The sequence below is a fragment of the Thunnus maccoyii genome, chromosome 12, assembly GCF_910596095.1.
Source record: "Thunnus maccoyii chromosome 12, fThuMac1.1, whole genome shotgun sequence".
Lineage (NCBI taxonomy): Eukaryota > Metazoa > Chordata > Actinopteri > Scombriformes > Scombridae > Thunnus > Thunnus maccoyii.
This window is the reverse complement of record NC_056544.1, coordinates 20222566-20248673: the sequence shown is the minus strand read 5'-3', so window position 1 is coordinate 20248673 and position 26108 is coordinate 20222566. Positions and strand designations below refer to the sequence as shown.

At 36.9% G+C, this 26108-nt stretch overlaps 4 protein-coding genes and 1 non-coding gene across 5 annotated transcripts; 3 read left to right on the top strand and 2 right to left on the bottom strand.

Annotated features, from left to right (window-relative positions):
• Positions 1 to 6401: 6401 nt before the first annotated feature.
• On the top strand, positions 6402 to 9371 carry myl12.2 (myosin, light chain 12, genome duplicate 2). Its single transcript, XM_042429402.1, has 4 exons — positions 6402 to 6504; positions 7634 to 7843; positions 8035 to 8196; positions 8883 to 9371. Exons 2-4 carry the CDS (start codon positions 7660 to 7662, stop codon positions 9053 to 9055), a joined length of 519 nt encoding a protein of 172 aa, XP_042285336.1. The 5' UTR covers positions 6402 to 6504; positions 7634 to 7659; the 3' UTR covers positions 9056 to 9371.
• Positions 9372 to 9449: 78 nt separating this feature from the next.
• Positions 9450 to 13132, bottom strand: bag1 (BCL2 associated athanogene 1). The gene is made up of 7 exons (XM_042429401.1): positions 13000 to 13132; positions 11647 to 11775; positions 11465 to 11547; positions 11273 to 11386; positions 11070 to 11177; positions 10907 to 10969; positions 9450 to 10807 (listed from the first exon to the last, which is right to left on the bottom strand). The coding sequence occupies exons 1-7, from the start codon at positions 13034 to 13036 to the stop codon at positions 10718 to 10720; spliced, it is 624 nt and encodes a 207-aa protein (XP_042285335.1). The 5' UTR covers positions 13037 to 13132; the 3' UTR covers positions 9450 to 10717.
• A 532-nt stretch (positions 13133 to 13664) lies between these two features.
• On the top strand, positions 13665 to 13756 carry trnar-ucu. The gene is given in 2 exon segments: positions 13665 to 13701; positions 13721 to 13756. It is a non-coding gene; the product is annotated as a tRNA-Arg (tRNA).
• Positions 13757 to 14777: 1021 nt separating this feature from the next.
• On the top strand, positions 14778 to 16084 carry LOC121909125 (vicilin-like seed storage protein At2g18540). Its single transcript, XM_042429546.1, has 2 exons — positions 14778 to 15763; positions 15878 to 16084. The coding sequence occupies exons 1-2, from the start codon at positions 15202 to 15204 to the stop codon at positions 16051 to 16053; spliced, it is 738 nt and encodes a 245-aa protein (XP_042285480.1). The 5' UTR covers positions 14778 to 15201; the 3' UTR covers positions 16054 to 16084.
• Positions 16085 to 17082: 998 nt separating this feature from the next.
• chmp5a (charged multivesicular body protein 5a) lies at positions 17083 to 21457 on the bottom strand. Its single transcript, XM_042428923.1, has 8 exons — positions 21263 to 21457; positions 20823 to 20927; positions 20677 to 20723; positions 20158 to 20251; positions 19905 to 19976; positions 19081 to 19189; positions 18177 to 18292; positions 17083 to 17540 (listed from the first exon to the last, which is right to left on the bottom strand). The coding sequence occupies exons 1-8, from the start codon at positions 21329 to 21331 to the stop codon at positions 17490 to 17492; spliced, it is 663 nt and encodes a 220-aa protein (XP_042284857.1). The 5' UTR covers positions 21332 to 21457; the 3' UTR covers positions 17083 to 17489.
• Between the last annotated feature and the right edge of the window lie 4651 nt (positions 21458 to 26108).

The following is a 26108-nucleotide window of genomic DNA, read 5'->3' as shown; positions in this document are numbered from 1 at the left end:
GTTTGGGAATATCTTAATTAATTTCCAGGCTTTGGTCAATAATAGATTTTACACTCTATAAGTGCTAAGGCTGTGACAAATAATAATTTCTCAATCTGTTGATTATTGTCTTTATAAATGGATTAATCATTTGGTTTATATAGAAAATAGTGAAAAATGTCCATCTCAATTTCCTAAATCCCAAATTGACAAACTGCTTGTTTTCTCCGAACAGTCCAAATCCCAAAGTTTTTCAGTTCACCATCATAGAAAATTCACATTTAAGAAGTTTGAATTTGTGAATCTTTTTGGCACTTTTGCTTCAAAAACTACAAACAATCGTCAAAATAGTTAATTTGGATCCACAAATCAACTAATTGACTAATTGTTTCAGCTCTTGTAGGTATGGCTTGAATTAGCTCAAAAACATGAGCAGCTCCCCTCCCATTAGACACAGGCCCATCACCATATAACCACAGAACAATGTGATGGTTATAAGATCTGTCTGCAGCCACTGTTTTAATTGTCAAGGTTAAAGTTTTTCCGTGATGGTTGTGTCCTTGAGTAACACCCACTGCAGGCAGTGTACATGTCTCTTTATTTCTCTGGAGCTATAAACTGTAAACTGGACTGTAAGCTGTAAGAGCACTGAGTGCATAAAAAAAGACCTGAGACATAAAAACTTTGATTTACATCAAAACTTTGTTTTGATGTAAATCAAATGTTAATTGAATAGATGAGCTCTTCATTTAAAATGACATTTCACTACAATGACACATGCAGTCTCATTTACAAGGACACACAGCTACAAATGAACAAAGCCTTGTTAGTAGAACAGGTGAACATAAACAACTTAGTTAAACATACGAATAAATAAATTAGGTGGTTAAAGGTGAGCTTCAGACCTTACTGATTCATGACATGAACCACAGTAGCCTAATAACTCCTTGTGAATAACAGACTTGTTAATAAAGAAAAGATATACAACACTCACCACAACTCAGAATCCACCAATAGTTCAGAAATAAGAGAAAGGGTGTGTTATTCCAAAAGTAGCTAAAGCAAGTCCAGATCCAGGCAAAGCAGCAGGGTAAGGGGCAGTGGACAGGAAGGCAGTCCACAGAACAAAAATAATGCTGCCACTCGGCAGAATGCACAAGACACCGTCAGGACCTTTTAAGGCTGGGGCAGCTTTAAATTTAGACCATGAGACCATGAGAAGGGCCAGACGAGCTGAGGAGCCTCTCCTCGGCCTGGCCCTCAGCTATGTATTTGAATGAATATGAATTTAGGTGGGAAATGTGGGCATTTCTGTTGAGCAATTTGATAATTAGTAGAAAAGAGCTGAAGAGCTTGTAGCTGCTGCCTGTTGAGTGAGTTAACATGAACTGTTTTCTGAAGCTACACCAGAGTGACTTTATATAGAAGTTATATTCTGGATACGAAACCTGTTTCATTTAAATATTTAAATAAAGCCCTTTGAACCTGTAATTGTTTGTCCCCTGTCTCTAACAGACCTTTGAGCCCCACCCCCCCCCCCCCCCCCCCTCCCATATCTACCACCCCGCCCTTCATTCTCTCTCTCTCTCTCTCTCTCTCTCTACACTGAACTTCATACAACCTATCAGCACACATTCAACAGTTTCCCTGCAGTCACAAGTCTCACATTTATCCTACCCTGTCTTTTTCATGGTGTATAAAGTAGCATTGAGTCCTGTATGTCCCAATCTTAACCTAGAAAAAATAAAATCTTCTTTCCTACATTTACCTCTATTATTTCTCACTCTGACAGACTTTTGAATTTTGTAATAATCTCCATCCTTAGTGTTGTTATTTCAGATTTCCTGCCACAATGTCATTATTCTGTACTGAATTAGTGATTTTGCTTTTGATCTCCCAAAACAAGTTCCTAAAATATCATTATCATTTTTGATTAATGCACTTTTAGCAAATTTATTTGCAAACTCATTTCCCTCTATTCCATCATGTGCCAGTATCCAATAGACATGAACATCTGTTTCTAGTTGCTGTAGATTTAATAAGATCACATAAACCCCTATGAAAAGATCCTCTCGAACTGTTTGTCATGATTAGACTTTATATTGCAGCAGCAGAATCTGAACATATCACTGCTTTAATTCGTTTAACCTCCTCTACCCACTGAAGACTGATGATTATTACTGTCAAATCATCACTTCTGCTCCACAGACAAAGCCGCACAGTCAGCAATATGCAACCACACATTATTTACAGCAGAGATCAGCAATTAGGTTCAACCATGGGCTAGTGTTTTTTCAGTACTGCACAACTGGGGGGCCTACATATAGACGTGGTAAAAACAAAGCCTAATATGTTTTTAATATGTTCTGTTCATTTCAATTCATTCAAAAATAAATCGATTTTAAAGTATTAGGGTTGTATGAGGGCAGATTTAATAATTCCCATCAATACGTGAGGGCTCAAGTAAGTGACGGCAGTATGTTAATACTCATTTGGCAAAAATCGACTCATAAACATGAACATGTTGTCTGTGTTACACTACAAGACTAGTGATTGTTATAGATATCTCTTCCCTCCTAGACCCAGCGAAATGCCACAGCAAATCTGAAGGAAAAGAGTTGAACCACTCTCAGTTATTCAGGCAGCGTCCAGGCGACCTTGTCCCTAGTCACAATATTGCTATAAGATTGTTTACTTTAGCGTTGTTTCTATGGCAACAATCATAAAGCCAGGTCGGCTCGACCGAGATGAGGACAGCTGTCTTCCCTCACTGTCTGCTTGTCTAAGGAGCACATATATGAAAGTAGGAATGTTTCATATATGACACATATATGAAAATTCCTTCACAGTAATGTAATTGATAACTTATCCACAATAAACAGTGGGCTGCTTAATTTATGGTTGAAGCAAAGTGCTGTTATTGACAGAAATCTGTTCTGCTCAGATAGACCAAATTATGTTATGTACCTTTGTTATTCATCTGGTAACTTTATAAGATCTTACAAGGTCAAATCTGATGGGATTTACATGAGCCTTATTTTAACAATGTTATCTACTTAAGATTTATGAAGAGTAAAAGATCTGAGGCCATCTATAAAAGGGAAAACATCAGCTTTTTTAGAGGGCGAAATATTTTTGTTGGAGGACCCGATTTGGCCCACGGGATGCTACTTACCTACCACTGATTTGCACTATATGGGTGTAAATAAGTGTTTTATCAGATGGTTGAATGATATGTCATCCCTCTGCAGTGAACATTGTAACCCAATCTCTGAACAAACTACTACAGGCCATCAAAGTCTAAGTATGTGTGAGGTCTAAAAGTTCAGCAAAATTGCTAAGGGATTGAATTTTTTGCCCTTTAACTATTAAGGTTTAGATGACAAATAGAGTGAAGTTATGGTCCAGGTTTGCCAGAACTCCCTGCCTTAGCAATCCAATTAACGGGACAGTAGATAATCTATTATAGTCTGAAATGGCACATAAACTGTGAGCCTCTGTAGTTAAGACAAATGCCACATTATAATATTTATATTATTTTTTGACACAGTTTATTGGTCTAATATTTCGTCTAGCGCCCCTTTAAGTTTAAGTATTTTTTAATTCTGCATGATTTTCCGACCTTTTATCCTGTAAAAGAAGATGCCTTAACCGGAAATGTTTCTAGCAGAACCAGTGGGAGACTCCGTAGGGTAGAAAGAGACTTAGAATTTGTTTGTCAGAATAAAAATGCTGACTTTCCATGTTATCTTGATACATCTAGGACTCAGTTACTGGAAAACTAATTCAAACAGCTTGATTTACATAATAATACATGTTCACATTCAGGTCTAACCAAACCCTTCAACACATTCTCACTCTCAACTCGTCACATATGGACACTTGGTCAGGACCCCTTGACATTACTTCTTAATGTAGCCTACTGGGTACCCCTTAGCATCATTTTCAGTGTGCAGGGCCGTTCATTCACCTTAATATTAACCCTTTTGCAGTGCTATATGACGCTGTGAGCATCAGTCTGCTGGGTGGACCGGATGAACTGCTGCCCAGAAGTATTTTCCTCACTGTCAATTACTTCTTAAGGTTTGTCCTTGACAACTCAACGATACTATAGGTTAATGTTATAATATGTATAGGTTAATGTTTTAATTATTTTTCCTTTGATTCTAAGAAATAAAGTTGTTTTTTTGTCTGTTTCATGGATATATTATAAGAGCTGGATACCCGACCAAAAATGGTGCCTATTCAGTCCACTAAGAACTGCTTGCCTGGCGCATACGCCAAAAAAGTTTCTAGCTTCTGGGTTCACTTACAAGGGTATGCGGCCCATTGAATATGCGCAGTACTGTTTCTCCCGCTGGCCCCACCCGCAAGGTCCCACACGGCCCACAAAATGGCCAGGACACCAGTCTCTGATGCAGTGTAAGATTTTTTCTCATGTACCAAGGACTTGTGCCTGCAGTTCAACTGAATCAGTGTATTGTTAGGATTGTCTTCTTGAGGATGGAGACTGTGTGGGCCTTTGAAATGCTGTGAAAATATTGGCGTTGCTATTGTTCAAAATTCCAAAGAGCTCCATCACTAAAGTACTATGCACCATAAATATCTACTTATCTACTACTGCACAGAACCAAATACTCAGCTCACAATAGAGCACTAAAATGTGAAACTCTTCAGTGTCATAAGTGCAACAAATAGATCCATTTGAGTATCCATCAGACCCCCTACCCCGTCTAAGAGGGAATTTCCAGTTCCATTTTCTGAGAAATACTTTGCTCTGACGAGTTGCAGATGATATTTGTAGAGGGGATGATGGAAAGTTGAAGTAGGAAAAGCTGCTTCACATACTGCAGCTCCTGATGTTTCGTCAACCTTGGGATGAGATGAGAGGAAAGTAAAGGGACGGGAGACTGATGTTTGTGCAAGCCTGGGCTGGGGCAATAACCAGTCAGTTTATGAAGTCTGGGGGCTCAAGTGCAGACTTCATTTTGTTTGCTTTCTCCTGCAGCTGTTGCTTGGTTTCCTCATCAAGTCCCAGCCATGTATATCCATCTCACTGAGAACATTCAAACAGGCCATGATAAGAATGTAAATGATGAAACAGAAGTGCCACTGAGCTCTTTACTGATTGTTTCACAACTATACTGTTGACTACGTCATGCATTATCAACAACAGGGTCTTGATCTCATCTACTGTCATACTGTGTCTTCTGTTGATACAATTTTTTTTACAGTTTATGGCAGCCAGCGAAAGAAGGGCGGCCTGGTAAATGAACAGTTATACAAATGAAAATACAATTGTTTTTGTGTCATCTAGAGGAAAAATACATGCATTTTAGCATTTGAATCATTTTTCAAAGGTTGCTAAAAAAGTTCCAAATAAATTTTTTCATTTTATTTTAAAATGATATATTTTGATTTTAATGAAATTTGTTGCTCGGTGCTTTTTGAAAAAAAAGTTGCAAGGTAGTCTGAAAAGTTGCTAGCTAAATCTAGCAACAACATTGCTAAGCTGGTATCATCACTGTTGTTCTCTCCATCTTTTTACCAAGGATCCATAAAATGGTGTGATGGTGCTACACATGGTGATACACATGTGAGATTACCTCATCACTTATTTATATATCGCCTATGGGACTGTATACAAATGGAATAGAAAAATGGAAATGGGCTTGATAATGTTATATATTTTCATGTGAGATATATATGTCTAAAAAATATGATAATTTTTTATATAATTATAGTCAATTATAATATATAATAATTATAATAGACCTATATAATAATAATTATATATGTACATTAATATCATAAAATATAATAATAATTATCATTGTTTATATTATTCAAATTTATTGTGCATGTTATTGAAGGCATTATGTCGATTGAACATACAGATCTTGTTAAAATTTCAACGTTGATTTATTAGTATTTTGTTTATCTCTTTACAACCATTACAACAATTGACATGATTTCAACCACATTTCAACATTGAAGGTCGGTCACATGCCGCCTGAGTTGTCATATAAATATCATATGTGCCCAATACATGACAAGACAATTCATTATTTGGTCTACACCAGAGTCGAATATTTACAATGAGACACATCTTTATTGGAAATCGCAATAAACCCTGGAGCACCACCCATGTAACGCCATTTAAATGCTCTTTCCTTGAGTAATTGCTGCCACTTGGTGGTGAAAAACATTAACTACAGCATTTGTCGTTTGAACAAATGTAAACAAATGATGAAATTGAGAGCTGCATTAATGTAGCTGTGTATGTGTAAAAAATGCATTTCTCACCAGTGCCCCGAAATTTCTAAATTTAACTATTATTTATTATTATTAAAATAAAAAAAAACATGGAATATTCCAGGCTGTTGGTTCCGTCCAGCTCGGCTCTGATTGGTCAGTTTTGGTCAGAGGAAATAAAACATTGATGGTTCCTCCTCATCATCCAGTGGATGCTGAGGTAGCTGTGTGCACAGCTTTTTTTTGGCAATAACACTTGTTCTTTTCAAGGTGGGTGATATAATTTGGTGGATTTCTTCTCTCTGTGTGGCTCTGAGTGTTGTCGTTGTTGTTTTGTGTCATTTAATCATGGTTCTGCTTGTGAACTAATCTCGGCTAGCTCGCAGTTAGCATGGTCAGCTAGTTATGTAGGTCAGCACTGTGCAAGCAAACGCAAAGAGATGATAGACATGTAAAGATATAGAGTTAGTTAAAGGTGTTGTATTGATTCAGGATATCATGGATGACAATGGATGGTTCCTATTTCTTCTTAACTTTAGCTTAAAGCCCAATATTTATGTTTCATCTAAAGTACTGCACGATTTGTAAAGCTGCTCTGCTCTTATCCAATTAATTAGTTGATTAGTTAATTAGTTAAATATCTCATCAACCAAATTAGGAAATAGCTTATTATTTATAATAAAACAAATGACCAATAATGTAAATCTGTTGCCGAGCTAAATGTTCTCTCCTCCCAGTTTTTAATAAATAAATAGCCTGAATAAGCAATTAACCCTTATATATTGTTCAGGTCTAAATTTGACCCGTTTCTACATTTGAGAGCAGTAAAAAACTCTAAACACTTTGTTTAAAGATGTAAGAAAATAAGAAATTGTAGAAAACTTCCCCTGATGTTACCCAGAATATACAAAAATGGAAATATTTCAACTTTTTAAAAACATGTTTGTGCAGCTGATACACATTTTTGTAGCATTTGAACCATATTTATTCAAAAACCACCATTCAAAAATATTGTTTCATTCTTCACATGTAAAATAATTGATTTAAATCGTTATGTTCTCCTGTTTTATGTAACAAAAGGACCATGATATAGTGTGCTCTCCATGAACAAAAAGCGCAGAAACTTAAGAATACATTCTCTCTGCTCTCTTCATTAAAGATTAATCACCATTTTTATCTTTGACTGATGAGGTATTCACAAATAAATTGTGGTTCAGAAATTAGGTATAGAGACTGATTATGAGGGAAAATGAAACATACTACTTATGTATTAATCAGAGCATGATCACTTTAAGATTGTGGAGACGTCATGAAATAATTACTTACTATAACACTTATCTTGTGATATACATTTTAGATCATATTGTCCAACGCTTGCTTCATATCATCTGTCTTACAGGAGGAGGGGACCTATCAGCCGCCAAGATGTCAAGCAAAAGGGCCAAGGGGAAGAACACCAAGAAGCGTCCTCAGCGCGCCACCTCCAATGTTTTTGCCATGTTTGATCAGTCTCAAATCCAGGAGTTCAAGGAGGCATTCAACATGATCGACCAAAACAGGGATGGTTTTATTGACAAAGAAGACCTTCATGACATGCTGGCCTCATTAGGTAGACTTAATAATATATATTATGTAAGAGAAAGGTAGCCATAACACAAAAAAAATCACTTCTTTAAAAGTAAATGTGTGACATGCAAAACTGTCACAAAGATTAGAGATAAGAAATGAAACCTTGACAGAAGCTGTGAGGATGTGCATCAGGCTGAAAGTAGTAAATCCTCTCACATTTTCTTTTCCCAGGTAAGAACCCCACAGATGAGTACCTGGAGGCAATGATGAATGAAGCCCCAGGCCCGATCAACTTTACTATGTTCCTGACCATGTTTGGAGAAAAGCTGAACGGCACAGATCCTGAAGATGTGATCCGTAACGCTTTTGCCTGTTTTGACGAGGAGGGAACAGGTGAGTTAAAGGATAGGTTCACAATTTTTCAAGTCTGCCTTTAAAACAACAGTCAGGTGCCCAAATGAACATTGAAATAGGTGCATTATGAAAATCCCTTCTTAATGCACTCACAATGTAAGTGATGGGGGACAAAATCTACAAGCCTCCTTGTAGATTTTGTATATAAGTATATAAAAGTTTATTGGAAGATAGTATGAAGCTTCAGAAGTCCAAAGTAGATATCTTTCAACGTTAGTCTTTTTAGCGCCAAAGTCCCTCTCTTTGTTACTATACTTCACAACAGCTCAACAGGGAAACACTGTCTGAGGAAAGAGGAAGAGGGAATTTGATGCCTGTAAATGTGTCAGATATCCACTTGATATAACTCAGACTGTTGAAGCCTCATTTTAGCTTCAGATAAATGCATTTTTTGCACAAAATGACTGTGTGGACACGCTGTGGATTTTTGCCTGCATCACTTACATTGAAAGTGCATTTGATATAGCCTGTAGGAGCAGAGATGATTACAGCAAGGAAAACCTCTTTCAGTGTTCATATGGGTACCTGACTTGCTTTATGAGCCACGTGAGGTTTCTGAAATTAACTCGGTGTACTTCTTTTAATGAAAATAGCATCAATCTGTTACGTGTGATGCTTTCTGTTACCTCTCTTGGATTGGAATTAAAAATGTCTTCACCCCACAGGTATGATCCAGGAGGAGTACCTGCGGGAGCTGCTCACCACGATGGGTGACAGGTTTACAGATGAAGAAGTGGACGAGCTCTTCCGTGAGGCCCCCATTGACAAGAAAGGCAACTTTAACTATGTAGCATTCACACGCATCCTAAAGCACGGCGCAAAGGACAAGGACGATTAGTTACAGAAGCATCACTGGACGAGGGTTACGAGTTTATGTGTATCTTTAATGGGTTTCCACTAAAGTTAAAATCGCTACACTCTGTCATTTGGCTCATGATGAGAAAGCTTCACTGTGGTATAGCCAACAAAAGGTTATTTGTTTATGCTGCTTATTGGACCATATCTCTGGATCCCTTCTCCAACCCTACTATCAAAGCTCATTTGCACATCTGTGATAACACCACTAAGGGTCTGTATAAGCTAGTAGAGATGTATGAAAAGACCCTCATGGATAAAGCTGGAAATAAACTGGAACAAGGTTTGTGTTACTGTGACTGGTTTGGTGTTGCTGAATCATTTGTATTTTGTAGGAAATTAAAGTTTTAAGGTTAAATTGAATAATCAACGCTCTGTTCATTTAGCAAAAGTATTTATTTTAAAACAAAAGGAAAAAAGACACAATGTGTTTTTCATGGTGATGATGACTCAAAGTAAATTACAGTTCCACAGTTTACACACGTTTCAAAGATACATGAATACACAGGATCAGTCACTGGATTAAACAAAGGTGTAGACTCTCAATGTAGACTGAATAATAAAAACATACAATATATGGCCAAAAGTATGTGGACAGTCTTGTCCTGGTGTGGGGCTGTAACTAAATTATCTGCTCAATTAATCCTTTGGTCTATAAAATGTCAATGTTGAAAAAATACTCAAGGTGATGCAATCAATTTGATTATGTGAGTTAAAAATCCAAGAATGTTCAGTTTTCTGTCACACTAGACAAGAGCAGCAAATCCTCACAAGTGTGAAACTGGAATAGGATGGCATTTTATATTTTTACTTAAAAAGTTCAAATTAATTTAAAGGATTAATCCATTATCAAAATACTTGCAGATCACTTTTCTTTTAACGGCCTCATAGCTCCAGCTCTAATTTGAGGTAGGCCCTGTAGTTCCTGTTAGTATACAGTGATATTTGACACTAATGTGCTTAAACACTATGTAAATGACCTTATTTTCAAAGTACAGCTTGTTTACTTTTAACTACTGGTGATAGAAGAACCCGCTGCACCTTTTTTTTAACATGCTCCCATGCAAAAAGTGACCTCCATCAAGAAATGGTTTTCCCAATTTGAAGAAGATCTTGACAGACCTCCTGTGTGTGTTTTAGAAGTATAAAATTCAGGGGTCCACATACGTTCGGCCACATGTGTGTATTAAATGCCATATGGCACACTCCGCAGATGCAACATCACAATGAAAAATGTTTTCCTATGTTTGTGTACACAGTTCTTGAGATTTTGGGGGTCATTTTAGTAATAGTTTACTTTTGTCATCACAGGTAATTTGATGAACATTTGGCAGTGGGAGTACTATTTAGCACTAGTCTGGGATGTTTTGCCACAATTCAAAGCACCTCTGATCCTTTCACAGAGTGTCGATATCTCAGAAAACATCTCATCACATATCAGTCTTAATGCTCTATAAGAGCACACATCAGTTTAACCGAGTGTCAGTGTTAACTAGGATTAACAGGATTCTTTGTGATGAGGGCTCTCTCGGACACATCACGCCAACAATAAATAGACAAGGATCTGCTCCACACCTGAAGCTTTCTGTACACTTTGCAGTTGCTCACAGAGCAATGTGTAGCACATGATATGTAGGAGACTTCTTTACTCTGCCAGGGCTAGGTTTTTAGACTGGATCTTTGATAAGTGGTCTGATATACACGCCTCGATCTTGTCACACTGGGCCAGGAAATCCTGCAAACAGAAAAAGAACACATTTCAATATTCTCTCTCATTTTCAATCAAAGCATGAATGTTAAGGTACCACCAAAAAAAAACAACAAATAGATTAACCTGCACTGTCTTAACAAGTCCCTTTTTCTTCATTCTGCAGTCATTAAAATTTTCTGGGATGCTCTGTTGAAGGAAGGAAAGACAGTTCAGTGTTTGATGTGTGTGACACATAAAAAAACATAACATGCCCACAGAAATTAACACTTGAGCTAAAATAGATTACCAGAGCATCTATCTGCTCCAGGATCTTCATGAACTGCTCTGCTGCTATTTTAACTCTGTGGTCTAGTTTACCCAGCGCTTCTGCCTGGAGATCTTTGGCCAGGAAGCCCTGAAAAAATGGGAGCAAACGGGTGACAATCAAAATCTTTAACACAAACACATTTAAGAACAGAACAAACCAATACAGGAAAACTGAATGCTTACGTTCTTGAGTCCAGTCAACTCCCCGTCTACCTTTTCCAGCTTTTTGGCCATCTGTTCCACAGATTTCTCAATGTCTTTCAGCTTCTTTAGTTCAGCTTCCTCCTCAGGACTGTTCTGTTTGTAGATTATTGTCAGTATCTGATTGCATATACAGTCACACATCAGAGATATCACACGTGTAAAAAGCCTTACCCGCTTTCCAATCATCATGAGTTTGCAACCATCTTTTATCCCATAGCTTGGTAGACTCTCCTCCATGTCCTTCAGTGATTTCCCTGGAGTGCCAGGAAGAATAAAACAAGGTTAGAACTGGCTATATAATCTGAAACAGGCGCTTATTTGGCTGTAATAGACAAAAGAGATCTATAGTCTACCTTTGAAGATGAGTTTCTGCGAGGCTGATGGAACACCAGTAACTTGAGTGAGAGCATCTGACAGGTCTTTAACAGTTGGACTCTTTCCATCTTCCTGGCCCGTTACTGTGATGCTGTGCTTAGTAGATCCTGGAGTGGGAGAAAAAATGTAAATGTAACTATTAAAAACATTGGCACAAGCACATCTATATATGGATGTTACTATCTAAATACTGAGATCAATCATTATCACCCTCTAGCTTCAGTAGAGCTGCAAAAATAAGTCAATTAAGGGATTAGTCGATTGACACTAAATTAATCAGCAACTATTTAGATAACTGAATATCATTTTTAAAAGTAAAAATATAAAATATTCACTGGTTGTTGTTTCTCAAATGTGAAGTTCTGAAACTTTTCTATATCATATATGATGGTAAACTCAATATCTTTGGATTTCGGCCGTTTATTCAGCAGAAAACGAGAAGACGAGCAGTTGTTTTTCACTATTTTCTTACATTATTAATTGAATAATAGAGGAAATAACCGTCAGATTAATCGATAATGAAAATAATCATTAGTTGCAGCCCAGAATGATGATTATGATCTGAATGTATTTGAACGAAGTTAGTAAATGACAGAGTGGACTAAGGGGGATGAAGATGAAGGTCATTTACTGTGTAACATTACAGCTCAGGTAAATGATACCTGGCAGGCCTTATGATGTTAAAATGATAAAGCATTGGAGCATACTTTCTGATATTACAGAAATACATCCTTTGTATAGAAATGTCTCATTTTTAGCCATAAAAATCAAGATAAAGACAAAATGATATACATACAAATAAAACTTAGTTTAGACTGTATTAAGTTAGTAAAACGTTTTGGAGTTTTTCCCTAAACCACAGCTGTATGAACAAATTATAACTTGGAAAGAAATTCATCATGAGCTTTGATTTATTAAATTTAAACTTGTGTATGAATTAATCCACCAATAATTCCTATTGACAAAATATTCATTTACTTAAAATACATATATTTAAACGTTAATCGTGCCAACTTATGACTTTACAACCAAACCATTTGTAAATACCAAACGCAACACATTTTCGTGACAAATATGAAACTGTCACATGAATGTTTGGATGTAAGAGTAAGATATTAAACGCGAGTCTAATGTATTTATTGGAAGACAATATTACATTTAGGATCTTAAAGTGTATCTAAGTTAGACATATTCAACGAATCTAAATTGCTAGCTTAGCTACTGAAGTGAGTTATTAGCAAATGTTTGGTTAGCTATTCGAGCGATGGTCGATGATTAGTAATTTATCTACAATCTGGTAATTGTTGTAATATCATGTAAAATATTATTACCGTATGCAACTGTCACTGTTATCGCCTGCTCTGACATTCTGTATTTTAGCGTCCTTTAATCACAACATGAATCACACAGCTAACTGTTGCTGGATGCTAACTACTTCCGGACCACAGCGGAAACAGTTCTGCCTTTTTTTTTAAAACTTTATTATTTCTTTAACTTTTTATTAACGGCACGAGATTTCTTTTCCTAGGAGGGCGAAGGTATGTCCCGCCCTACTCTGCCTCTGATTGGCTTACCCTGATATTCTTATCTTAATCCTAACCAATCTCAGTCCTCATGCCTAAATCTAACCAATCCAACCAACGAAAGCAACAAGGACTAGTTAACCAGAGGCAGAGTAGGGCGGGTCATGACTTTGCCATCCTAGGAAAAAAAATGGTTAACAGCACGGTATGTACAAACTAAATATCCAAACAAATTGATCACACCAGTGATGCAAAAATATATAGAGAGTATTATAAAAAAAAATAAACATACATTCACTGTTTTAAATAAATAACATAAAAAAAAAGCGTTTATTCATCTTTCCTGTTAAAACAGCGAACTGTGGTGGCACGTTCACATATTTCTCAGCAAAAGTTTCCAAAGTTAGACTGGACAACACATCATGTCTGTAGATTGAACAACTGTTGGTGTGTGACTTCAGTCGAGTATATCTGGCTCTGTGGCGCAATGGATAGCGCATTGGACTTCTAGTCAAGCACTTGAGATGCGATTCAAAGGTTGTGGGTTCGAGTCCCACCAGAGTCGGACTTTTAAAACGAAAACTTGATTTCTTCAAATGATTCTTCCCCTAAAATCTGCATCACTCCAGACATCTTGTACGTATGTTAGACAGGACCTTCTTGCGACTGTAAATAGTAGAAATCAATTAATCAATAGGCAACTCTTAGTTGGTTATTTTTGTATCTCACAAATACCTCATCTGAATTCAAATCACAATTGGCAAATTTAAAAAATCCTTAACAAAACTTTCAAAGAGAAAGTTGTGTACAAAAACCTCCATGAGAATAGTGCTTGGTGGTGAAAAGGTTTCACACAAAGCCTAGTTTAAATGGCGACGAGAATAGAAAACTTAAGGGAGTCCAGCCTGTTGAAAGGTATGGACATAAATATGTGTTTACTGTATACACTTACAGCCATCAGGCAGTATTAAACGATAAACAATAAGTAAATGGTAAAAGAAAAGCTACAGGAAAAGCAAAAGGAAAAAAGAATTGCCCCTCCAGTTTCCTGATTAAAACCTGTATTGTTAATTCATTTTAATTAATTTATTTAATTCTCTATTAAAACTGCATTTTAAAATTGATATTGAATTTCCATTATTTATGAGTATTGATTGATCTATTTTTATGTTTAAGTTTTCATGTTGTTTTTTCATAAACCCCTTTTTAATTTGTTTATTATTAATTGACAGATTAATATATTCACTAGTAAAGTATTTTAATTTAATTCATCTTTTCAATCAAACCATCAATCAAACTTTAAACAGCACCTTTCATACAGGTTAGTGCTTCACAGAGGACTGACAAGCTGATAATAAGACAGAACAAATGCAGACAGTAAACAGTACAACAATTTGAGTTTAATGTGCATGAGAAATAAAAAATATGAAAATAAAATAGATTTTAAAACTATAATAATGATAAAAATGGATTAAAATAAAATTATATTTAAAAACTTGACAAAATAGATAAAAAAAAACAATTTATATCAATTCAATATATACCTCATAATGTCATCTATTTATTTATGGATTTATTCATTAATTTAAAAAAGTCTTTCAATAATTCCTGTTAATTTAGATTAACTGAATGCTTTATAACCCTTTACAAGACACCTGCGGACCACCTGCTGCTAAGAGTAGTGAACAATTAATCAGAGAGGAGATCATGATGGATGACGTTATAAAAGATGATCCAAAGTCACAAATCCAAGTTCAAGCCACTAGCAAAGTATTTAACTGTACAATGTGTTTTTACATGTGGCTGAAGTATAAACAGTATTTATTGCCTTGAATGGAACTCTGCTGACTCTCTCTTAGAACACGTGTTATAATGTTCATTGTTGGGTCATAAGAATTTCATCATATCACAAGTCATACAAACCTCTCCTGTCTGGATTCATAAGTTAAAGCTGCCCAAGTAAACGTATTTGTACGCGTAGAGAAAGCGCGTAACAAGACAAAAGAAAAGATGGCTGCAAAACAGCTCAGTTCCCTCCTGACTGAAATGGAGATTGTGAAAACCCTGATGAAACTGACCCCAGAGGAGAGACATAAAGAGGTCAGAAGACGTACGTACATCGAGCTGAGAGCTGTGGAGAAGGGGCGCAGAGAAAGAATTGCTCAGGAGATCGCAGAGAGGTGCAAGAGGGAAAAAGAGGAGAGGGAAAAAGCAATAGAGAGTCAGAGGATACAGAAAGAAAAACTTGAGGAGAAGATAAGGCAGGAACAAGAGCGACTGAGGAAAGAGAGGCTTGAGTGGAAAAGGGTGATGCGGGTAGAGGAGCAGCTGTGGCTTACAAGTCCCATGCACAATTTGACCACTGTGGAAAATCAGCCAAGAGTGGAAGACGCAGCTAGCCCCAAACGCCTGACCTCTGACCTGAAGGCTAAAGAGCAGGAACCAATGAAAACTCTGTACAACAATTGGGTTGGAGAAGAAAATACAGACAGCAAACCCGTCAAAGAAAAGTCTCACTCAGTCAACTCCGTCTTCTCCCTATTCACTGTAAAACCAAGCCCCGAGCCTGAAGGTTGTTATCCAACTTGTATCATACTTCTTTATCCTACTCTTCATTGACCTTGTATATAGTTTAACTTGTAAATTATTATTTGATGAATAAAGTTTTATCTTCTCTTGTTGTTAGAAAAACAACCATCACCAAAATCTGTGCAGGAGAGGCTGTCGCTGGGCTGCTTGATTGAGATGTTTCAGGCCTGCAGCGAGATAACAGATGAGTCACACATTCTTGAATCAGAGGAGCAAAATGTGGGAGCCACTCGTGCCGGCAGTGTGACACCAAAGCCAGACACAACATCCTGAACTCAGTTTTCTGAATATTTTGTTTTGTGACTCCTGTCCAGAATAAAATTGTTGAAGTGAAAACATTGAAGAAGTCGGACTAGTTTTTGTATGATATGGATTGTAGTTAATATGTTCTTAAAAATACTGAAGTGGTACTCGTCATGTATTTTTATAATTTTACAGTCAGGTTAAAAAGTCGAGAAGACACAGTTTGCATGCTGATGTTTAGCAGCTAATGCCTACCATGTTCACCATCGTAGTTAGCGTGCTAGTGTGCTAACGTTTGCTAATGAGCGCAAAACACAAAGTACACTTGAGGCTGAGGGGAATATTATTAGCTCTGCAAATACTTGTTCATAAAACAAATTATTGGACAAATTGCAATTTTGAACTGATGATGGTGCTAGATGAAAAGTTGGGTCATTGCAAAGTGATTACAATTCTTATTGAGGGGAACATGAATGTCTGTACAACATTTCATGCCAATCGATCCAATAATTGCGGAGATGTTTCACTCAAACCTTCTAGGAGGCGCTCGGTAAGTCTGAGAATCACCAAAGTCATTAGGATTCATCCTCTAGGGATCATGAATGCCCATAAAAAAAAATTCCATGGCAATAGTACAATCTTACAATTTCGTTTAGCAGTCACTTTTATCCAAAGCGACGTACATCTGAGAGCTGATACAACACAAGCATAGTATAGTATAGAATGATAGTAGAGAAATTTTAGTATAGACCAAAATTGTGGACAGACCGACTGATTGCCATACTACTAGCATCTCTAAGAGAAAATCATTAACCATAAAAGGTTCATAGCAACACACCTCACGTAATCTCCTAAAAAATAAGCATGATTCTTCATTGTCTTTGCCAGCAGCATAAACATCAAGGTCTGTGAGTGAAGTCTGAGCCACAACAGCTCTAAGTTACCATGAATAAACCACTAAAGGGCAAAGAATCAAAACCAGCAACTAAAAGGAAGAAATAAAAACCCACAAAGAAAAAAGAAGTGTGTTACAGTAGTCAATAAATCAGTAATTCAAGATTAAATTCAAACGCACCATTTTATTTGCATTTTTCAAATAACCTTCAGACATATTGATCAGGCTGAGTTTGAGAATTCAAACAAAGATGGTAATGACTGCACACTAACACATAAAACTAGTAATAAATTAAAATAAATTAACATTCGGTAATACTGGTGATGAACGAGACTGACAAGAGTAAGACAGGAGGACGATGGGGTGAAAAGAAGGGGAATGATGTTTTAGAAAAGGTTCAGTATGTTACAAGGCCACATGCTAGCACGGTAGTAGTAACAATACACAACCCAACACCAGGACAACTTCAAAATTGTAGTGTTCTCAGGTCAAATGGTTTTGCATGTATAAATGTTACTCTACATATAAAAGTGTTTTTAGTTGAAGCGCAGTCGGTTCATCCATTCCTTGTTTATGTGGCAGGAATCTGCGGCAAGCCGAACTCATCCACCAAAACACCGTCCTGAAAGCAAAAGAAGGTTGTCAAGAAAAAAATAACTATATTTACTAATGTTACTAATAATGAAAACACACTTTTCATCGCTGTCAGCGGTAATGGCAATAATACGGGTATGAAAATAGTTCAAGTCCTGAAACTTGTTTGAGATTGGTTATCCATCAGTCAACAGCTTGTTACTGGTTTATCAGAGTATTCTTACATGGAAACGCAGCTAAGACTAACATATAAAGTTGAATAAGCCAAGATAACACACACTCCCAAATCCTGAAGTTGAGAAGAAGTCAAACTCAATGAGAAACATCCATGGACGTTGTGAAAGGGATAACGGGCATTAATTCTCAGATGTTGGAGCTTATCACCACGGCATGTATGCATGAACCTTGGGTGAGTTTTCCAGTGTCTTTATGTTGACTTTCATATAATATTTTATTTATTTTCTTAATTGCTTCTCTATTAATCATCAGATAATAGTGAAAACGCCTGTTTTAATTTTCCAGTTATGTCTTTAAATGTCTAAACAAAAGTCCAAAACCCAAATATATTCAGTTTACAATCATGTACGACAAAGAAAAGCATTAAATCATCATAACTGAGAGGCTAAATCTAAAGAGATCTCCACTGTGCTCTGTAGACTGTTACCTTGTTTGTCTTGCTGTCACTGGGGATTCCCTCAGGAATCGACGGGGCAGCTGAGGCTTCATCCAGATAGGAGCTGTCATCATCCAGCAGCAGCTCATCACCCAGAGCATCCAGCTCTGAAACCACAGTCATACTGTCAGTACTGTCATCCATATAACATCTGTTTATCTGTAACTTACTGCAGTACTGTCAACACTTAAGTTATTACAACAGAGAGACTAACAGGCTCTCTAACAACTAATTGTTCTGCATTGCGATATTTTGATTGTGCTATTTGTCTGATTATTAAAGACTATTATTTATCTTTCTTATTCTTTAATTTATGTTTTTAATGGTAGAGAAAAGTTGTCTTTGCTGGTTTATCCATCTTAACTTCAAGTAACTATGGTCACACAAGTTGTGTCCCAAATTTAGGGGCAGGATCCTCCAAATGTGTACTAAATGACAAACGTTTACTCCATTTCAAAAGGCAGGATTGCAGCCTACTTTTGCCCAAATTTGGGAGACTCAACTTGTGTATCCATCATATAATTCATCATGAGAATCTGTGTTGTAATTACCAGGTATTTGGTTCAATTGGTCAACAATTACTGGTAAAGAAACTTTATCACCAGACCAATAAAAAGCCACCACCGCATCACAGAAAGTTACAGATAAACAGATGTTATGTGGATGGATTTGTCATTGATCTGATACACTATTTGCCAGTTCATTCACTATTTGAGGTTTAATGCTTGATGATAAACTCCATCAACATAAAACCATGATATACATGATGTTCTGTGAGTCATTATGGAGCTCTTTGTCGTTTTTCCAAGTGCTGAGTACTCTTTATTTTAGGTTGCTCTACAGATGAAGGTGTCTGCCCAGAAACTAAATGCAAAAAGAAATATGTCAGGTTTACCTGCTTCAAGATCTTCCTCGTCTATCTCTGGTGTGCCGTAGCTGCGGCTCAGGGCCTCTTGTACCTCGTTGGCGTCTTCCATCATGTCCTCCAGTTGGTCCTGTAAATCCTGAAGGTTCAAATACATGTGATCACTCTTAGTGCCTGGTATTTACTCACTAATGTAAGATGCAAATTCCCCTGTTTCTATCTATCCATGTTAGACGTTTTTAACCATTCTGTACAAATACTCATTTAGCCAACAGTGGAGGACAATTTTCTCATCAGAACTTTTACTGTAGGTTGCTAAGATCAACCTAAGAATGGCTCTTTCACAGTGTTTCCTTGTTCATTAAACCAATTTTGTACATAAGAGATGACGATAAAGATATTAACTTATTAACAGTGATGTTAGAAGGCGAAACAAGACGTGTATTTCTGCTTGTTTGACTTGGGCTGCTGCAGCCTTTACGTTAATATGACAACATTCACTTCAGACTTGTGCTGTGTTGAACATGGAAATGTTACTAGTCAGACTGCCGTTGTGACTTTTACATAAAAGTGAGCAGGGTGTTTATTCAGACACGAGACCAACATGTTAAATTGCCATGAGATTAACGTAAAGTGGTGCATGTCTGAAAGAGGCTTTAAATTACATTTGACTGAAGCAACACTGTAGAACCTGACAAATCCTAGTTAGTCATTTTGCAAGGACAGAGCAAAATAGACACAGAGAGAATACATGGCCCTGTTTAGTACTGATGCCCGTTGTAGCCTAAACAATCAATGAATAATTGCTGAGTGATAACAGAAACAGTATAGTTATGTATATATAACAAACATACATCAATCTGGTCAAGTTTGACGTCCTTGTAAGCCCTTTTCATTTCCTTTGCACCAATCTTCATGGCCTCCACCTGAAAAGAAAGTAAATTATAGAAAGTATGTTTAGTTACAAGTTAAAAGTAAGAGGACTCCATCTGCAGTGATTAAGTCAGGTGTCCATCTGGGCTGACACACGTTTAACTGACTGACTTTGTCTCAACCTCTTCTAATCTTCATCTTTGCTCAGAGTGGACAATCACATCATGTCCTTACTGTTGTTTTGGTGTCCTTTAGTGTCTGGATTGTGTAGTTTGCCTGCTCCATGTTAAAAGACTGCTGAGCCAGCTGCTCCCTTTGACCTTCATACCTGTGTGAAAAATAATACAGTTGGTTTTGAAACATCTGTATTATGCACACAATGGTTTTCAAAGCTCAATTCAAATTAGAGCTCAACTGATACTATAGATTTGAGGCCAATAATGGTCAGTATTTCAGTGTCAAATAACAATATATATATATTGGCTAATATTTGCAGCCGAGATATTTTAGTGTTTTTATACTGTGTCATGCTTCAACTTTATGCATAACACCTTCTTTTATATGCTTATGATTACAGTTTATTTTGCATGTCCATGTTTTACGCTGGTTTAAATCTGTGTGCTCTCGTTAGTTTTCTTGGTGAATATGTAGGAAAGTGTGTTAGTGCTTTTTAAGATTTTTGAAGCGCTGATATCAGCCACGCTCTAGTTGTCATATCTGTGTTAAAAATCAAACCACAAGTGATGGACTCACATCCTCTTCTGCTTCAGGACTCTCATCGCCTTCTGTTTCACCATGTTCTGCATTTAGAAAATAATAAATACAAGTCATATTTGCAATGTTTGCAAAATTTTCTTGTAACCATGTATAAGACTTATCGTTGACATGCTGAGTCCTACCTTGGAGGGCCCATCTCTCATCTTTTTCATCTGATCCTTGTACTTCAGAAGTTCAGCGTCTAGTCTGCCAATCTTCTTGTCTATGGACTCTGCCCTCGCATCCACCTGAGTGAGGAGGACATCAGTGAGAGGTGTCAGAAAGATTTCCAGCATCCTGGCAGATTAAACACACTGCTGAGGTGCCCTAAACTGCTTGTGTGTGTATATATGTATGTGAGAAGCCTATCTCTAATTATCAAATATATCAGCCTTTCGTTGTCCAACCAGGATTAAAGTACAAGGAGAGTCGTTTTGTGTTGTACAGCAGTAAAAGGTGCTGATTAAATATGGCTTGTTTACTCGCTAGGCACGGTTTACTGGCTTGTCTCCTCCTTTGTGACCATGCTAGCTGACTTGACGGTACCGTTAGGTCACATCTACAGACATAAACAACAACTCACATTGCCTATGCAGTCCGACAGGTTCGGAGGAGGCGCTTTGGGCTTCCCGCGTCCGAATATTCTGTTCATTCTCAACGTTTTATGGGGTTAGTAGCTTGTAGGTTTCCTTACAAAACACAAAAAGCATCAAATGTAAAAGGATCTCTTCATTGAAGACACCCGGAAGCAACGGGGCGGATGCAGATGGCTCGCATTGGTTGGCGTAAACAGTGATGGCCAATGAGAGTTTGAAGTCGCGCCTGCCCCCTTGTGACGTATATCGGTACTGCAGCTTCACTGGTAACCTATTGTCCCCGTTGACACTGCATCCATCAGTCTTTGTTGCACACCCACTGCAGATATGATGGCATTAAATTAGGCTTTTAATCATATTTTGATTGATTATAGCAAGTGCGTGGAGTATACCCCTCCATATGTCAGTGGTAGGAGAATAATCCAGTTCCTTTCCTTAAAGGGGAGGTTCACAATTTTTCAAGTTTGTCTTAAAACAACAGTCAGGTGCCCATATGAACACTGAAAGAGGGGTTTTCCTGGCTGTAATCATTCCTCCTGTTCATACTGGCTCTTAAAAGATCCCCTTCAAATGTTTTTTCAATGTAAGTGATGGGGGGCAAAATCCACAGTGCGTCCACAGAGTCATTTTGTGCAAAAATGCATTTAAAAGTTTATCTGAAGCTTATATGAGGCTTCAGCAGTCTGAGTTAGTCATATCAAGTGGATATCTGCCACATTTATAACTTTTTAGTATCAAATTCCCTCAGACAGTGTTTCCCTGTTGAGATGCAGTGGGAGTATAGAGACAAAAAGAGGAAATTTGCAGCAATCACACCTTGTTCTTCTCACTCTTTATTGTGTGATAGCTGCAGCTATCTTGGGCTTCTTCAAATGACACTATAATGGGTGTTTTTTCCTACTTTTTGACATTTTATAGAAAGCAATTAATTGATTAATCAAGAAAATAATCGTTAGTTACAGCCTTAGTTTGAAGTTGTGAGCAATTTAATTTATTTGGTCTTCAAAAATTTGGTCTGAAAATGTTTGCCTGAAACAACTGAAAAACTGAAATCCTACACCTATGAAAAAGTTCAAATTAAAGGCCAGTGGCTACTTCAGATGAGACAACCAGTCACTGGAGTGTTAGCGCTGGGGGAACCCTCGGGTACATGGCTAATTAAACATTCAAGCACCAACACTATTTCAGCATACATCGTACTGAGACTTCTTTGAAGCTAAAGTAACCTCAGCACTCATGTTCCAGTTGAGCCTTGAGTTGAGAAAGATAAATGACAAACTTAACTTAAAATATATTGAGGACTTACCATACAAACATCTAGTATGTTCAATAATATCACAGTTCAATATTTACTGGTTCAGTCAAACTATTTATATCCAAAACCAAACTATTTTGCTGAATTTTTCCTGGTTAAAAAAATGAGTTTTGACTTTTTTAGTATCAAATACTGTATATAAAATCTTAAGAGCAGAGGAGAAAAAAAAATCCAGGCCACATTCGAGTGCTCAAAATGCTAATGCGTGTGCACAAGACACAATTCTTTCTTTCTTTCTTTCTTTCTTTGATATGGACAGAGCTCATTAATGAGCAACAGTATAAAATACAAGATGTAAACGTTCCGGAGTTAGCAAGAATGCTAATTTACATCTGTAGTCCCTTGGCAGGTAACAAAAAACAGAAACAGTAGCAATCGCCTTGAGCCATTGTTTGAGATGAGTCTTAAAGGTGTGATATGTAGATCACCGCTTATTGCAAGTGGTCGGCCATTCCAAAATGTACTTCCCTTTACTGACAGTATAGTTTGTCCACATGTGGTCCACCTATGTGGCACAACACAGTCCCCTCTGCTGGTGCTATAGCCACTGTCAGTCCTCTGTTTAATGAATTCGTTTAAAGTAGGTGGGGCAAGCCCATGCAAAGCCTCATACATAAAACAAGCATATTTACAATTAAAGTTAAAAAGTTCTCAAAGCACAATAAATTATATTTTCCAGGATGTTATAATGATGGAATGAGAGTGTTTTTTTTGGGGTTTTTTTTGGTTTGTTTGTTTTTTTGTTTATTTTTTTATCAAAACTGTTTATCCTTAGCTTAAGAGCTTTTCAGTGCACCGATAGTGTCAGCCACTTGTCATTTGTTATTTCCTCTATTTTAAAAAATAGGCTGTGCATGATTAGGAGGACTATAGGTAACACTAGATGGAGTAAAAAGCTGGGTTATCTCATGGACAGAATTTAAGAAAAAAATATTGTGATTGGTAACTAGGATGATGTATTTTTCACTAATAGCCCACATTATTAATTTTGAGTTCTAATACTTTATTGTTCTGTTTGTTTTGTCTACTGATTCATTTGTTAATATTTTGCCATTTTTTAAAATTCCCTTTTGCACCTTCAATAATGTCCATAAGAAATTTGCTTTGGCCTTTCATATAGTCTGTATTACTTTGTTTCTCATCTATCTATCTACTAAAGGAAGGAATCTGTGTGTGTATGTATGTATGTATGTATGTATGTATGTATGTATGTATGTATGTATGTCTTTCATGTATCTCTTGAACTGTTCATCCGATTGACTCCACACTTGGTGGGTGTATGGCTGGGGACTCAAGGGAGTGCAGTATCCAATTTGGTGCAATTTGTGATACGTGTGACACATTTGACATGTGATACGTTTAATATTAATAAACTTTGAATAAACCAGAAATCAGCAAGCAGCTCTGCTCTGTACAGGGGCAGGGCAGTGCCTCAGGGATCTGATGACTGACTCCAGCATGTCAGGGAGAGACCAGAGAAGAGGCGTGACACAAGTCAGAGAAAAAAAAGAGAAAAGTAGTTATGCACATAAAACAGAGCAAATACTTCCACAGGCAGTTCTAAACCAGCTTGTCTCATATACTCTGAGACCTACAGACAAAGCACAAATCTTTGGAGAAAACATACCCACTCAAATCTGAACTGAAGGCACAGCAAACAGGAACAATCTAAGAGCCCAATATGATTGATCCACTTTATTTTAAGATGCACATTATTCTATTTTTAAATGCAGCCCTTATTTTATTTGAAATGAGAAAAGAACATGTATTTACTATTAGAGTACTTATTATTTATAACTGTGTAAAATAGATTGTTAGTTTCTTTCATGTTGTTGGTGTATATACTCATTCACACCTCACATCAACTGTGAGCTACTTCAACGCATAGAAATTATGAAGTAGGAGCTGGAGGCCAGTTGGCCCATTCAGAACAGCCACATTTTTGATGGGCACTGCACTAGTTGAGGTTAATTTTTGTTGGTCTGTAGTCAGACCAGACTTCAAAGTTTTTTTAAGCAGTTGGTCTTTCATCAGTTTCCTACATTCAACATTCAGCCAGGGCAGAATATTCCCCTTTCTTTGATTTTGGCTCCCCGTTCTGGTGAAGGATGCCATCACTTCATTAATTGTTGCAAGAAATGAATCTCAGCCACTCTGTCCCTGCTTAAGAGGACTTAACCCCAATCAAACTCTTTTAGAGTTGCCACAAGGTTTTGCTGTTGACTCTTTGGGACTCTGTCATAATAGGATGTAGTTTTAAATTAATTTGAAAAAACATTTTGTGAGCTTTCTTGAAAAAAATAATTGCATTATGGTCTGACAGGCTAGTCAAGAGGTTTTGGGTCTTAGTGATTCTTTCAGGTCGATTCGTGAACAATAAATATATTCCTATTTTTGAATGATGGGTTATTCTAGTCGGCTGTTGTATTGGTTGTGTAAGATTGAAGTAATCTGCAATATTTTTTCTTTCTTTCTTTTAATTCCAATTTATAGTCTATTAAAATCATCCCCAACAATTATTTCTTTGTTAAAATCACAGTGATTGAAGAGGACCTTTAATTGGTCATAAAAATTCGTTCCCATGTTTTGGTTAATCCATGCATATGAGATAAGTGAATACAGAGAGCCAGTACACCAGACCAGCCTTTCTCCATGAAGTACAAAGTGCACCTGCTTCAAGTATCAGGTGTTAGACTGTTGCTGCCCACTGCTCCTAAATAGTTATGATATGGTGATAAAAAATAATGATGATAATAATAATAATATCTTAATAAATAAAACATATTTCCACACCCTTTCTGAACACGCTTCTTTTTTTCAGGTTCACAGAGATAAACTCTGAGAGAGGCACCCTGGCAGGACAGGACAAAGTCTGCAAAAGACAGAGAAAGTCACACAGAAAAAGATGACATCAGTCAACCTTTGTGTGTTGAGTCTACTAAAGAAACTAATGGACTTTTGAGTTGGACTTTGTATAGGTCAGTGAACCCACCCACACAATCACCCAGCCACACTTTTCAGTTACTCACTCTGTTATTCTTGGTCACTCATGACTGTCAGTCACTTTCTCAGTCAGTCAGTCACTCACTCACTCACTCACTACAAACTCATATAAATACACACTTAACTTAGACAGTTTGGTTACAGCTTGCATTAGAGGAGCATGTTCATATTTTTGTAATGTTTTATGTCTTTATTTGTGTACAATGTTCAGGCAACCTGCACTACTAGTTTAAGTATTTGCTTTTTAAATGGCTGAAATTTAAGTTTAATTACCTGAATGAGCTCAATGTTTTGTTTTTTCTGTTACTTTCTAATTTTGTACAAATGTTTAGCATCTTCAAATAAACACCTCAAAGTTAATTTGTCTTAACATTTTAAGTCACAATTCAAAACAATGTTTATCCACTGTTGTAAATACTGTCAGTGAGTAATTATGTCAAGTCACAAGGTTTGGGGAAAAAATATTTTAAAAATTTAACAAAACTCAGTGTAGTCCTCACAACAGTGTGTTGAGT